Raw genomic sequence first — 16,437 nt, forward strand, 5'->3', positions numbered from 1 at the left:
GGAACGATTCATTATGTCATAATTAGGTATGCTTAGTGCAATGTTATCTAGTCATAATTTTTCGGGATCGGATGCCCTTCTAAATTCACTACTATATCTTAGTGCAATGTTGTCTAGTAATATTTTTCCGGGATCGAATCCCCTTCTAAATTCACTACTCTATCTTACTCAGCATGACAACTATATGAGACCCTAGGTCTGCTTAGTGCAATGTTATCTAGTAATAATTTTTCGGGAAAAGATGCCCTTCTAAATTCACTACTATATCTTAGTGCAATGTTATCTAGTAATATTTTTCCGAGATCGGATCCCTTTCTAAATTCACTACTCTATCTTACTTAGAATGACAACTATATGAGACCCTAGTGGTAGTATTGGTTTACTTGTGTACGTTGGAACGGTTCATTATGTCATAATTAGGTATGCTTAGTGCAATGTTATCTAGTCATAATTTTTCGGGATCGGATGCCCTTCTAAATTCACTACTATATCTTAGTGCAATGTTATCTAGTAATATTTTTCCGGGATCGGATCCCGTTCTAAATTCACTACTCTATCTTACTCAGCATGACAACTATATGAGACCCTAGCGGTAGTATTGGTTTACTAGTGTATGTTGGAACAATTTATTATTGCATAATTAGGTCTGCTTAGTGCAATGTTATCTAGTAATAATTTTTCAGGATCGGATGCCCTACTAAATTCACTACTATATCTTAGTGCAATGTTGTCTAGTAATATTTTTCCGAGACCGGATCCCCTTCTAAATTCACTACTCTATCTTACTCAGCATGACAACTATATGAGACCCTAGTGGTAGTATTAGTTTACTAGTGTACGTTGGAACGGTTCATTATGTCATAATTAGGTCTGCTTAGTGCAATGTTATCTAGTCATAATTTTGCCATTCTAAATTCACTACTATATCTTAGTGCAATGTTATCTAGTAATCATTTTTCAGGATCGGATCCCCTTCTAAATTCACTACTTATATCTTAGTGCAATGTTATCTAGTAGTATTTTTCGGGATCGAATCCCCTTCTAAATTCACTACTCTATCTTACTCAGAATGACAACTATATGAGACCCTAGCGGTAGTATTGGTTTACTAGTGTACGTTGGAACAGTTCATTATGTCATAATTAGGTCTGCTTAGTGCAATGTTATCTAGTAATAATTTTTCGGGATCGGATCCCCTTTTAAATTCTCAATTGTATCAACTGAAAATATATTGTACAACTATCCGAGACTCTATGATATTATCTGAATATCAAAATTTCAATCCAAGATTCCCTAAAAGATGAAACTAACCATAGATTAATTACCCTCAACGAAAACTAAATTTTTTGTGCATGTACACGTACGGTTGGCCTTTTTATTTTAAAAAACAGAAAAAAAAAATAACAATAATAATTTATGCAATTTAATACAATTACCATCATTTTTTACTTAAATGAATTTAAAAAAAATTAAAATTAAGTACAAATTTGATAAGATAAAACTTTCTAATTTTATGATTGGAAGATATTAAAAAATTTAATTAATTTTTCTTAAAAACTAAATAAATTTTGAGAATTTAATGAAACAACCAAAATATAATATTAATTTAAATTTATTAATAAAATAAATAAATTCAAAAAATTCGGTTACCTTTCTTAAATCTAAAAAAAAAAAAAATCCATGTTAATGGAAATTAAGATTGGTAGCTTATTCATCTCACCAAGTGACCACTATTTATCTTCCCTATGTTTTTATCATGTAACATATTTCAACCAATGTTATTAATTGTACCTATAATATTTTTTTGAAAACACAACAACTTCATTAATGTCTTTTATTCTCTCTATTTTATGTGAACACACAAGTTGATTCTATATATTTTATAGATTTCCTCCTCTTATATTCTCTACATATCTCATCTTTTGCTTATAGTTATAACGGAAAAGTAACCATTCTAGTCCCGGATTATGGCTCCTCCTGAAATTATAGGTGATCCATACTACCAAATAGTAACAGGTGATATTGATAACACCACCAGACTAGGTGAAGGTTCTGATTCTTTCTTTGTTATTCACCTCTTCGCAAAATTTTCACGACATCCACTAACTAGTAGCAAACCAAATTTTACAAATTGGATGGTCGATAACGGCATGGAAGACTCTGTTTGTTGCGATACTATTGTATTTCTTTCAAGACAAACGTTGATGGCCAATGAAAATAATCATGCCAAAGTTGTCATTGACGAGATGCTAGGTGAGGCTTATCTCCATCCTTCTATATTTTTTCTTTCAAATAAAATTATTGATTACTCTTGAAAGATGTGGAACAAAGAGGATTTTAATTTCTGTGTAAAAGTGGATGTTCGTGTTTTTGTTTATGATCTTCCTCCACAACACGATTCTGGCATTGATGGTGACGTTGATAGTGAGGATTATATGGATAATATGACTATTAATTTCATGGCGACAAGCGAGCAATCCATTGAAAGATTGGAGAAAGTTTTGATTAAAGATGATCAAATTGTATGTTCTATTTGCTTTGAGAATGTTCATGTTGGTTTGGAAGCTACAAAGTTACCTTGCACACACGCATATCATGAAAAATGTATTGTTCAGTGGCTACAAACTAGTAAATTTTGTCCAATGTGTCGATTTGAGATAGTTTAAAAAAATCATTTTTATATTTGTTACACAAATTTCAACATGTATTAAATCCTATTATATACTAATAATTCGAATTTTATTTACAATTTTTACATATAATTTCGAAAATGTGGGAACATTTGAATTTCAATATTTATATAACAAAACATTGCATGTTTAATTAGAAAGACTTATTCATTTGAAAGATACATATTCATCTTCCCAATAAAATAATAAAAATAAATATAATAGTTATATATTTATAAATGAATTAATCCATATTTATTCTATCAACACAACTTTATCTACAATTATTAAATGGCATGTTCACATTAAAAGGCAAAGGTTCATAAAACCTATACATATTTTCAAAATACCCTATTATAATGCAAAAAAAAAAATCCAATAATATTAAAAAAAAATTCCAATAATATTTTGAAATTTATAATTTTGTACATCAAAGATAATTATTATGGATGTAAATTGTTCAACTTCCCATATTAATTTATGATATTCTCTATTTTTTTATTAATTTTTAATTGTTATTATCTAAATCCTATTAATTTTTATCATGTTTAAATATAATATAATACTTTCAAATTTTCAACCACCCCACTAATTATATTAAATGCACATCTTCATATTTAAATACTCTAACCAACTATCTATAACCTAGCATTAAAATAAAAAAAATTAATATTGCACAATTGTGGTTCTCTAAACCCTAATTTCGAAATTTGTAATGAAAATTTTGAAAATTATAACAATTATATTATTACACATTAATTAGGGTTTACACTAATTACTATTTTGAACAATTAATTATTGAATATATGTTAAATATTAAATGCACATCTTCATATTCAAATACTCTAACCAACTATCTATATCCTAGCATTAAATAAAAAAACATTAATATTGCACAATTTTTTTTTGAGAAAAACCCCAAGACTCACCAGCCAAGCAAGGAGCTTGAAGAGAAGGTGAGGGGGAGACTGATTGAATTAATTCTTCTCATATGAAATGAGATCATGGATACAAGAAGGGTAACCAGGCCACCAAACCTTACTAATAACTTCCGACAAGGCATATTTAGCTAAGGAATGGGCAACAGTATTAAAGGATCTAGCACAGAAAGAAAGACTAGCAGAGTGAAAAGCTGAAAAACTGAGTCTAAAATCTGCTAAGACTAACCCCAGAGAAGAAGCCAAAGGAACCTGGTTATTAAACTTCAAAACCACATTCAAACAATCAGATTCAAACCACACATTTTGGAAACCCAATAAGCGGCATTGGTTGGCAGCATATTTTAAAGCTAGAGCTTCCGCTATTTCAGGAGTGAAAGTACCCATAATGTGCCAAACAGCAGAAACTATAACATCACCGGTGGAGTCACGAGCCACCGTACCCAACCCACATCTACCATTAGGGGCATCAAGAGCAGCATCGACATTGATCTTAACAATCCCCCTAGTGGGCGGCACCCATGCCGACCTAGAAGAGCCCATGAGCGTGGATGACGAATTCCCCAACGTGAGAGAATTATCAAGAGGCTTATCTACTCTCTGATAGTTAGCAAGGAAGTCACGACCCCAAGAAACAACAATGTCTGAGTCAATCATTTTATCATAATGCACCTTTTTGTTTCTCCTAAACCAAATTCTCCACATAATTACCAAAATCAGCTCTAAGGAAGCAATTGGCAAGGGGTCCAGAAACTGATGAATAAAATCATAGAAATCGTGACAAACAGCAAGAGGATCTCCCAAAGAGATATCACTAAGATTACGACAGACAGCAAGGGAAGAGCAACCCCATAAGGCATGATGGGTAGTTTCCAACTGAGAATCACAAATAGGACAAACCTCGTCTGTCAATAAACCGTGCTTGGTGAGGTTGCATTTGGTAGGAATCCAATTAGAAGAGATCTGCCAAGCGAACATCTTAACCTTCGGAGGAAGATTGAGAGACCAAATTTTTTTCCACCACCCCGAAAACCCGACTGAGGAAGATGCACGACCTGCGCCCAGGTTGCGAATAGCAAGCCAGTAACCACTTTTGACAAAATAAAGACCAGAAGTTTCATAACCCCAGATTAATCTATCCTGAGTCGGAGAAGATGGCCAAGGAATAGATAGGATTGCCGCAGCCTCATCAGGGGCAAAAAGACCACGAATGAGCTCCAAATCCCAATCCCCCGAGTCAGATCTGAGTTGAGAAACCGTGCTTCCTTCACCTAAAAGGTTAGGAGATAGAACCAAGAAGTGTGACGGCATTGGAACCCACCCATCTTCATACACTCTGATATCCTTACCGTTTCCAACTCTCCAAATAGATCCAGCATCAAACAACTCATTTCCCCATAAAATGTTTTTCCAGACAAAAGAACCATTCTTAGATTTAACCATAGAACCAAAGGGCTTTTTCCTGTGATACAAGCCTTTCAGAACCTTAGCTGCTAGGGAACTCGGGTCATCATAGAGTCGCCACGCTTGTTTAGCTAGCATAGCTTGGTTAAAAAGGTGTAGATCTCGAAAGCCCATACCACCATCTTCTTTATGCCAGCAAAGTCGCTCCCAAGTACACCAGTGCATCTTTTGTTTGGTGTCATCACCACCCCACCAAAATCTGGCACACATACCATGGATGCTATTCACGAAAGACATAGGAAGTTTGAAAAGCAACATCGTATAAGTAGGAATAGACTGAATAACAGCTTTAATGAGAACCTCACGACCCGCCATAGAGAAAGATTTCGCCTTCCAACCATTAAGTTTTTTCCAAATACGATCACGCACAGAATTAAACATCCCCGATTTGGTATGACCAGCGAAGCAAGGAAGGCCCAGATATTTTTCATGACAATCCACACCTACTACCCCTAGCGCCGCTATCATATTATTCTTGTCAATGGTTTCAATGTTCGGACTAAAACAAACAGCTGATTTTTCAAAATTGACCCTTTGTCCAGAAGCCAAACCATACCAAGACAAAAGCAGCTTGAATCTCTCACACTCCAAAACCGACGCTTGCAAAAAGAAAAGAGAATCGTCCGCAAACAGCAAGTGAGATATCTTCGGCCCCGAGATACCACAAGGGAAACTGTGGAGTAAGTTATTAACACAATCTTGTTTAACCAAAGCAGTCAAGCCTTCTGCACACAATAGAAAAAGGTACGGAGACATTGGGTCACCTTGTCTGAGACCCCTTTCAGGCCGAAAAGAACCAAACACACCACCATTCACAAGAACAGAATACTCCACCGAAGAGATACAATCAAGAACCTTCCTGATCCAATCAACATGAAACCCCAATTTCTCCATAATCTTTCCAAGGAAGGACCACTCCACTCGATCATATGCTTTGGACATATCCAACTTAATGGCACAATACCCAGGAGCACCAACTTTTCTCTTTTTTTTCAAAGCATTGATGCACTCAAATCCAATAAGAGCATTATCAGTAATCAGACGACTAGAGAGAAAAGCACTTTGTTCTTCCAAAATCACACTAGACAAGACCTCACGTATCCTATTAGTCATTGTTTTAGTGATGATCTTGTAAATGACATTGCAAAGGCTAATAGGACGAAAATCAGCAGGCTTACTAGGAGAGTTAACCTTGGGAATAAGACAAATGAGAGTCTTGTTAATTCCTTTTAGAGAAAAATTACCATTCAAAAAGGAGAGAGCAGCCGCAATCACATCCGGGCCAACAGTTTCCCAGTTCTTCTGATAAAAGCAAATTGTCATACCATCACTACCTGGGCTTTCCATTTGGAAGAGGGCTTTCCTCACATCTTCCCCAACAAAAGGACGGGTGAGCTGACTATTCAAAGTAGCCGAAATCTTAAGTGGAACCGCATTCAAGACCCGAGTAAGAGCCTCGCGAGAAGGCTTGGTAGAAATAAAAAGATCAGAAAAATACTCCACAAACACTGCCCCCAAATCATCCGGAGAGGAAACAAGAACACCATCTTTATTGAGGATCGAAGCAATCCCATTTTTCTTCTTCCTACCCGAGGCACATTTTTGAAAATAGGAAGTGTTTTTATCGCCAAGCTTCAGCCAGCTCACCTTAGCACGAGAGGCCCAGTACTTTCCTTCCTTTTCATGAAGAACATCCAGTTCTTTTTCAAGTTTCCGAAGTTTCGCACAAGAAACACGGTCAAGGTTAGCATCAAGAATCGCCACATGCTTCAACTTTTGACCAATGGCTTTATTATGGCGCTGATGTACTTATTTATTCCACTTTTGTAACTTTTTCCCTACAGCGCCCACACTTTCAACCACTTTCAACAGAGGATCCACACTGGTAGCTTTCCATTCAGAAGTAATGATATTTTTGCACTCAGACTCAGAAGCCCAAGCATTTTCATAATGAAATCTAGAACGAAAGAGCAGCTTACTGTCCGCTGAATGATGATTTGTGGCCAAAGCAATAGGCATATGGTCTGAACCCCGAAAAGTAAGATGAGAAATGTGCGAATCTGGGAAATAGTTCATCCAAGCCGAGTTGCAAACAAAACGATCCAACCTTTCTTGGACAAAAGAGGAATCTCGATGCTTATTAACCCAAGTGTATTTAGGACCCTCAAACCCCATATCACTCAGAAAACAATCATCCAAAGCTGTCCTAAAATTATTCATCAAGAATTGAGGTCAAGGGGGACCCCCATCCTTATCATTTTGAACCAAAACCTCATTCCAGTCGCCACCACAAACCCAAGGATAAGAATTATTGTAAGCAATGCGACGCAATAAAGTCCAAAAATCATGTCGCAAAGAGGCATCAGGCTGCCCATAAATCCCAGTAAACCTCCAAGGAGTGACCCCTGAAATAGAAACTAAGACATCAATGTGACCTCTTGAAAAAGAAATAAGAGTAACATCAATATCCTCCAACCAAAAGAGACAAAGACCACCACTTCTCCCAACTTTTTCAACTACGAGTTTACCAGCGAAACCCAAACGAACTCGTAAAAACTCCATTTGAGCAACAGTGCCAAGTATCTCAGAAAGAAATAATATGTTCGGATTGACTTCCCGAACATTGGCGTGGAGTGCTCGGAACGTCCTATCATTGCCCACGCCTTGGACGTTCCACGCCAACACATTCATAATGAGAGGCGGCCCTGCTTCACAGGCACCGCCAAGTCAAGAGAAGTCACCCCGCCATCATTGTTCATCTTGACGGGTGACCCAAGAGAACCAACGCAAGTTTTCGGCACAACAACCTCCAAACCAACACCATGAGCACCCTCCGTCACTTCGGCCAGAGGAACCAGACCCGAGTCAATAGCAACCCGCACCAGCCCAACACCACCACGAGCCCTCCGTTTTGCCATTTTGAAAGAAGAACTAGACGGAGCAAACCCGACAACGCCCAGAAATTTTTTTCTTCCCTTCCCCTTCAATGCGTGACTTGAGTCCCTACACTCCTTTGCCATCCCCTTAGACCTTTGTTTCCCTTTAGGATCAACCCCGTGGTCCTTAGTTTCTGGCAGAAGGCGACGTTTGACACCCAGCACCGGAGGCCGCAGGCCACACTTGGCCTTGAAGCCGTCGTCGAGCGAAGAAGAAGGCAAAGCTTGCAACGACGAAGCATGCATGGCTGGAGGAGAAGCAATGTCAGTCCCATGCACCTTCACGTGGCTGGTAAAAAGAGGCACGTGAGCAGAAGCCTCTGAATTCTTAGATTGAAGAGTTGGCCCAACAGAATCTGGCCCAATATCACTAGACCAAGCATTCCCAAAAATGCCATTTTTAGCACTATTGTTACCCGAAATGGACATAGAAACTTCCCCAATCTTTTTTGATGCACAAGGTGTGCTTAACTCCCCAAGGATAGGTAAATTAATACCTAAAGTCAAGGGTTGACGCAAATTAGAAAGGGAAACTTTTTCAGTAATAAATGGGGAGTTGTCATTTTTCCCATCACAAGAAATATGCAACTTCTCATTTATTTGAGAATCAATATTAGCCACCAAATTAGGAATGTCATTGACCACAGCCAAATTGTTTCCCTTTTGAGCACCCTCGGCCCCAGAAGACGGAGAAGGAGTTGAAAGGTCGGCACCCCGATTCACACCAGCAACTTTCCAAGTCGGGCTTGACTTGGCTTCAGGCCTGAACGAAGCCACACCACCGTTCGTCGCCCTCCGATTCACAGAACCTTTAATCAAACTAGACGGGCCGCCTTTCTCCTTTAATCAAATTAATATTGCACAATTGTGGTTCTCTAAACCCTAATTTCAAAATTTGTAATGAAAATTTTGAAAATTATAACAATTATATTATTATACATTAATTAGGATTTACAGTAATTACTATTTTGAACAATTAATTATTGAATATATGTTAAATATTAAATGCACATCTTCATATTCAAAGACTAACCAACTATCTATATCCTAGCATTAAATAAAAAAAATTAATATTGCACAATTGTGGTTATCTGAACCCTAATTTCGAAAATTATAATGAAAATTTTGAAATATTGTTGGATTTATACATATTTTCTAAATTTCAAAATTATATTAAATGCTATTATAATTTTGAAATTTGTAAGTATCAACTTTTCAACCACCCCACTAATTATATTAATTAATGCTATTATAATTTCGAAATTTATAAGCATCAACTTTTCAACCACCCCACTAATTATCGTAAATGTTATTAAAATTTCTAAAAATTTAAGTGTAGTTCTATTGGTTAAACATTCTGGTGATTCTTAATTACAAAGCAAAGGTTCATAGAACTTACACATATTTTCGAAATTACCTATTATTATGCAAAAAATTGTATATAATTATTAAAATTACAACTTTTCAACTTCCCATCAAAACACAATGGTTTCAAAAATGATTTAGTATTTTTTTTAAAAAAATTATAACAATTATATTATTATACATTAATTAAGGCTTACACTAATTACTCTTTTGGAGAAATAATTATTGAAAATATGTTAAATATTAAATGCACATCTTCATATTCAAAGACTCTAACTAACTATCTATATCCTAACATTAAAAAAAAATTAATATTGCACAACTGTGGTTATCTAAACCCTAATTTTGAAAATTCTAATGAAAATTATAATTAAAATTTTGAAATATTATTGGATTTATACATATTTTCAAAATTGCAAAATTATATTAAATGCTATTATAATTTTGAAATTTGTAAGTATCAACTTTTCAACCACCCCACTAATTATATTAATTAATGCTATTATAATTTCAAAATTTATAAGCATAAACTTTTCAATCACCCCACTAATTATATTAATTGATGCAATTTTAATAATATAATCAGTTTAAATATAAAAAATATTGAATAGTGCTACACACCATTCGAAAAAAAATCAGAAGGAATAGGCTGGAGAAATGACTAGTTACGAAAATGGTTTGGAAGCTGAACAAGAAGATACAAAATCCTTATCTTCTGAACATGAAGTAGACCCTGTTGGGGGAACACGTTTGGAAGAGACAAATGATGAAGATGTACCAGAAGATAATGTTGAATGTAGCATTAACGAAGAATGGACCGAACCTGATATTGCGCAATGGAGGAGCTTGCTTCAATTTTTGGATATTGACAAAGAACCAGAACATATTCAGTTTTCGGACTTCGAACGGAAGGAGTTTGTAAGTATTGAACAAGCAGAATCTTTTTATTTTTTTGTATGCGAAAATGATGGGGTTTAGTGTTAGAAAAAAACTGAAGAGGGAGGACAAAAAAATGTATTTTACACATTAGAAGTTGGGTGTGTTCAAACGAAGGTTTTAGAGAACAAAAATATTGTAATCTTGATAATAGGTGTAAAGAAGCTCGTGCTCTAACAAGAACGGGTTGTAATGCAGAGTTTAGAATAAATTTAAATAGGGGAACTAACCACTGGATTACTAAGTGTTTTAATAACCACCACAACCATAAGATTGCCTTCTTTCGTGAAAAACCATTTCTTAGATCTCATAGAATATTTAGGGACGAGATGAGGGAACAAGTTATGTCAATGAAGAGAGCCGGAATTAAGACATCCCAAATTTGGAACTACATGGCAGAAGTTCATGATGGTTGGGAAAATGTGGGATGTATCAAAGATGACTTGTACAAGGGAATCTGTAAAAAATATTCAACTTGGGATGATTGTGACACGTCCACAGCAATGGGTTATCTCGAAGCAAAAAAAGGGCCGGACAACATGTTTTTCTACAAGTATGATGTAGATAAAGAAAATAGATTGAAAAATTTATTCTGGTCTGACGGGACTTCCCAGGTTGATTACCAATTATTTGGTGATTTTTTGGCTTTTGATTCTACTTACAAAACCAATAGGTATTTTTTATTTTTTTTACCTTATATCGATTTCTTAGTAAAATATCAAATATCATATTAATTTTTTGTTCAACAGGTACGAAAAGCCATTAGTAATACTACTTGGGTCTAATAATCATGACAAAACGTGTGTGTTTGGAGCTGCACTTCTTGGTAATGAGACTTCGACCACATATGATTGGGTATTGGAAACATTTTTAGAGTGCATGGGTGGTAAGATGACGTCAGCAGTTTTGACGGACGGTTGCAAAGCAATGAACAAAGCACTGGATAATATTATGCCTGGTGTTCCACATCGTATTTGCTCGTGGCACATACTAAAAAATGCAATGCACCGTGTACACAATATAGCATTCCATCAAGAATTGAAAATTTTTATTTTCAGGTAATACATTAAATGGTGTTTTATCTTATTCTTTCAATTATAATATGAAAAAATTTAGGGGTCGTTTGGTATGCAGGAATCTAAACACGGGAATGGGAATATGAACATTTTCCCATGTTTGATACTGGGTTTGAGTTTTTCTAACCTAAGAATCTGTACTTCAGGGGTTTTAACTTTTCCTGATTCTAGGTTCAAGTGAAACTCATCTGACAAGTGGTTTTCAGATACCCAGGAATGTGAAACACTTCAAAATTATTATTATTATTTTTTTTTAAAAATCTTAAACCAATAACTTTTTAGTTATTGACTTATTTTATTTTTGAAGCTTATAATATAAAAACAAATATACATATATCAAACTATAAAATGATAAATAATATTTGTTTATTTAAAGAAATTGATTTGTAAAGCCTTTATATCATTAATTAGTTTAAAATAACAAATGAAATATTATTAAAAATAAAATAAGGGTATTTTTGTAATTTTAAAAATTATACTTGATTCTAGTATTCAATAGATGTATTTTTTTAATTCTGTTAAAAAATATTTCATGAGTAAAATTGTTTATAAATTATTTTGATGAAATATATTATTATATTAATTTTATGAAAATATGAAGAAAAAAAACTATCAAACTATAAAATGATAAATAATATTTGTTTATTTAAAGAAATTGATTTGTAAAGCCTTTATATCATTACTTAAGTTTAAAATAACAAATGAAATATTATTAAAAATAAAATAAAGGTATTTTTGTAATTTTAAAAATTATACTTGATTCTAGTATTCAATAGATGTACTTTTTTAATTCTGTTAAAAATTATTTCATGAGTAAAATTGTTTATAAATTATTTTGATGAAATATATTATTATATAAATTTTATGAAAATATGAAAACTTAACAGATTCCTATGCACAACCAAACACAGAAAGTGATATTCCCAGGAATCATAGATAAGATTACAGTACACAACCAAACACAATGATGTAAGTTTCCAGACTATCAGATTACCCTCTTCAACTTTCCCAGTAATATGAAAACTGCAAACTCCTCATACCAAACGGCCCCTTATATTTTTCTTTTTTACAAAAATATAGGTAATGCAAGGAGGAAGAATGGGAGGATAATTGGAAAGTGACTGTGAATAAATATAGATTGACAGGAAATGCATGGGTGGAAGCACAATATGGCACAAGAAAGCAGTGGGCAGATACTTTTCTTCGTGGTATTTATTTTGGTGGAGCTACTGCTACCGGTAGATGCGAATCTATGAATGCATTCTTGAAAAGAGATTTGCAAAATAAAATACCATTGTGGATGTTTATACGACACTTTGACCATGCTTTATCTATGTTACATTACAACGAGATGAAAGAACACTACAAAACTAATTTGACTGGACCAGTTTTGAACCAGACAACTATGTCGTGTGTGGAGGATGAAATTTCTTCAATTTTCACAAGGGAAATTTTTACAAGGATAAGAAATGAGATACGGCGTGGCGATAATTATATTGCCCTAAAGGATGATAAGATACCAGGTTACACTCTTTGTTTGGTGAAAAAATATATTGGTTCTGGATTAAAGCGCAAAGTGTTAATCTCCAACGATGGGGATGATGTGCGATGTGATTGTTATTCTCTTGAGACAAAAGGAATTCCATGTAGACATATTTTTATTTCATTGAAGAATTTGGAGAGAAGAAGTTTGCCAATTTGTTTGGTAAATAGACGTTGGCTAAAAGATGCTAAAGAAGTTCAATTGTTAACTCAAGGTAATGAAAGAAAGTGTCCTCATCCTGAAGTTATTGAAAATTCTAGATACGGTGGTGTAACCACACAAACTACTATCACGTCGTACCTTGCTACAAGATCGCGAGAAGCACTTCAAAAGGCTATGAAAGTTATATCAGAGTTGAATGCAGAATTGGAAAAAATGCCACCAGATGAAGAGTTAAAACATCCTCAAAATGATGAAGGAATATTTCCTAATAATATTTTGGACTCTCAGATTAAAAAAACAAAAGGCAGACCAACTACAACCAGTTTGTCGAAATCATTCTCTGGAGGTGCAAAGAAGAGAAAACCAAAAAAATCGCTATTACATTGCAAGTTGTACGCCCTGATTTTCCCACGGGCTGATTAGCAGGGCGAGCTTCGGACTGATCATGGTTAGTCCATAAACATCCCCCAGGCCGGAGATCCTGTCCTGAGGTCGTACCCCCTTAGCTCGAGGAATCCTCAAGGACTCGCCAAGACTCCTAAGACTGGAGCAAGGAATCGAAAGGCCGAAGGTTGGGTCAGATGCACAGCTCGTGGTACGAGCTAGATATGGAGGCCATGACCCCTTGTAAAGTCAACACACGCAAGATAAACGTGCATATATCTGACATCACGTGTCCGATATCTCCCTGACTTCTCGGACACGCTGCAGGAACATGCGTGTTCAGACACCCACGGCTGGGTTGGGCCGTGCGGCCCATTATCTCCTTATCTATCGATTTGACCATACTTATGTGTCAGGTTTAGGAATTAATCATGAATGTCACAGAGTTGATATGACAAATAACAAGGTCACGGGATGACCTCCTTACCAACTTCCAGGTGCCTTCTCTTATAAATATGGAGACCCTGGGAGTTGATAAGGGTTGGAACAAATAGTCTCTGGAGAGAGATACTTTGTAACAAAATACCCAAAATATATCAATAATATTGACTAGTGGAGTAGAAGGATTTTAACCTTTGAACCACTTAAAAACATGTCTCGAGTCACCTATTTCATTCACTAAGATCTTATATCTGTTACGGTTCTATATTTGGCACTAATTCTCTTCTCTCTTTCTCTTAATTACCTGTTGGCGAAGAACCGCGTCAACAGTTTGGTGCTTTCATTGAGATCAAGTTCGATTAGTGCTGCTACAAATATCTAACTATGGTGACTACTCGATCCAGGCATGGCAACGAGACAGAACAACATGATGGGCAGGAGGCTCATCATACCGCCATCCCTGATGAACAAATTCCTGAAGTCCAGCAGCGGCCAGGAAAGCAGCCGGCGGGCCAAGACGATACTGGTAGTTCGGCGCCCCGGCCACCTAATCCGAACCCGTGTTATTATATTGCGGTGGAGATGGAGAACGCTCAGCTGAGGAGCCAGTTAGCAACTGCTAGTCAGCAAATCCAGGATATCCTGGCCCGACTACCCCCTCTCATAACCAACGTTAACGTTGGAGAGAGGCAAGGTGAGGCTCCTAAGTCTCGCCGCGGTAATCGGTCCAGGCATAGCCATTCGGATAGACTTCCAGCAGCCAACTCCACCCCTTCATCGCACCATCGAGACGCAAACCTCGAGGAAATGCCTGGGACCGAACAACAGCAATACAGCCATTCGGTTAGGACGTCGACTCCTAGCTCTCAACCATCCTCGAGGACGCCCAGGAGAGCTCGAGGAAATTCCCGGAGGAGATCCGGGGAGGGCCCACGACGTCAGCCCGTCCCCGAAGACCGTCCTGCGCCTCGTCCAGATTGCCCGGTGCGAGACCAGCAAGTTGGCAGGGCCGAAAGGCCCCCACCAAATTTGATCCGTCCAGACGGAACCAGGATCACTTCTCCAGTCAGGCATCCTCCATCTCCGATCAGATATCCGTCTCCTCCTCGGCCCGTCCGAGACATCCCAGCTTACGGGAGTAGTAGGAGAAACCCACCATCAGCGGGACCTTCCCGGCGTAGCAGGGCGCCGGAAGAAAGCTCAGGTCCTCACCACCAAAGACGGATTCCAAGCCTATCCAGCAGGAGTCATTGGACTGGCAGTCGCCGGAGTGATCTCTCTGGAGGAGACCTACGTCAGCGACTAAGTTCGGCACAAAGCCACCAGACCACCCAGGGAGGCGACCTTCGAGATCACCTCAACTCTCACAGAGAGGATCGAGCTAAAGATGGTAGTCAGGCTCGCTCGGGGGGGGGCCGATCCGAAGTACGTAATGGAGGGAATGTCCCAAACAACCTATCTCAAGATAGGAGGGGCAATAACCCACCTAATATGTACAATGGATCCGGAGCTGTTGAACAGCCCCGGAATAACCAAGGATCTCAGGACCAAACCCTCAAGCACCTAACTCAGATGGAGGAATTGATGAGGAAGCTCCTTTCAGAAAAGGAAAAAGACGAATATGATTCTGGAGATGAGATGGAACTCTTCGCCCCCAACATAGCAGCGACGACATACCCATCTGGTTTCCGTATGCCTCACTTATCAAAGTTCAACGGGGACGGAGATCCGTCGGACCATTTAGGGATGTTCCACACCCTAATGATGGCCCATAACATTGGCCCGGAGCTGAGATGCTTGATCTTCCCTTCCACACTGACCGGACCTGCCAGACAGTGGTTCAAGCAAAGTAAAAGATAGTCGATCAGCTCCTGGAAGACCTTCTCAGCTGACTTCAAAAGGGCATTCCGCGCCTCCCAGGCCGCCCGTGTTTAGGCCGACTCCCTGGCCAATGTGAGACAGCAGCCCGGTGAGACGCTGAAGGCCTACCTGAGCAGATTCGCGAACTTCGCTGCCCGAGCTAGGGACGCGGATGAAAGCTCCAAGCTCATGGCTATGAGAACCGGAATCCTTGTCGGAGGAGATCTCTGGAAGGATATACAAAAGAAGGGAGTCAGTTCGGTCAACGAATTCCTTAATAGAGCCCAAGAATGGATAAATTTGGAAGAATTCGAAGCCTCAGCCGCGGGAACCAGCCAGGTTCCCGAGCAGCCCGCTGGAGTGGGGACGGAGGTCGTGGTGGCGACCTCAGACGTCACACAGAACAACCAGCCCGGTGGAGGCAAAAGAAAGGGGAATGGCGAAAACAATCAGCACGGCCAAAAGAAGAATAAGTCTGTAGACAAGTTCAAGCCCGTGTTCGCGACATATACCGAACTCACCCAGTCAAGGGAAAGTATTTTCCTGGCCAACTCTACTCGGGTCCCCTGGAAGAGGCCAGAACCATTGAAACACCACAAGGGAAAGAGAGACACTTCCAAATTTTTTCGTTTTCATAACGACGTCGGACACAATACCGACGAT

The 16,437-nt window shown here is 37.8% G+C and overlaps 1 protein-coding gene across 1 annotated transcript; it reads left to right on the forward strand.

The window, feature by feature from the left end:
* The first annotated feature begins 10,029 nt into the window (after window positions 1-10,029).
* Window positions 10,030-13,512, forward strand: LOC133814328 (protein FAR1-RELATED SEQUENCE 5-like). Its single transcript, XM_062247302.1, has 4 exons — window positions 10,030-10,290; window positions 10,581-10,981; window positions 11,058-11,278; window positions 12,530-13,512. Exons 1-4 carry the CDS (start codon window positions 10,030-10,032, stop codon window positions 13,510-13,512), a joined length of 1,866 nt encoding a protein of 621 aa, XP_062103286.1.
* Window positions 13,513-16,437: the final 2,925 nt, after the last annotated feature.

The sequence above is a fragment of the Humulus lupulus genome, chromosome 2 (genome assembly GCF_963169125.1).
Source record: "Humulus lupulus chromosome 2, drHumLupu1.1, whole genome shotgun sequence".
Lineage (NCBI taxonomy): Eukaryota > Viridiplantae > Streptophyta > Magnoliopsida > Rosales > Cannabaceae > Humulus > Humulus lupulus.

Coding starts and splice junctions, on each gene's coding strand:
- LOC133814328 (XM_062247302.1), top strand. CDS start 10,030: ATGACTAGTTACGAAAATGGTTTGGAAGCTGAACAAGAAGATACAAAA. Junction 10,982..11,057: donor TCTACTTACAAAACCAATAG/GTATTTTTTATT, acceptor TTTGTTCAACAG/GTACGAAAAGCCATTAGTAA. Junction 11,279..12,529: donor TATGCCTGGTGTTCCACATC/GTATTTGCTCGT, acceptor ATAGATTGACAG/GAAATGCATGGGTGGAAGCA.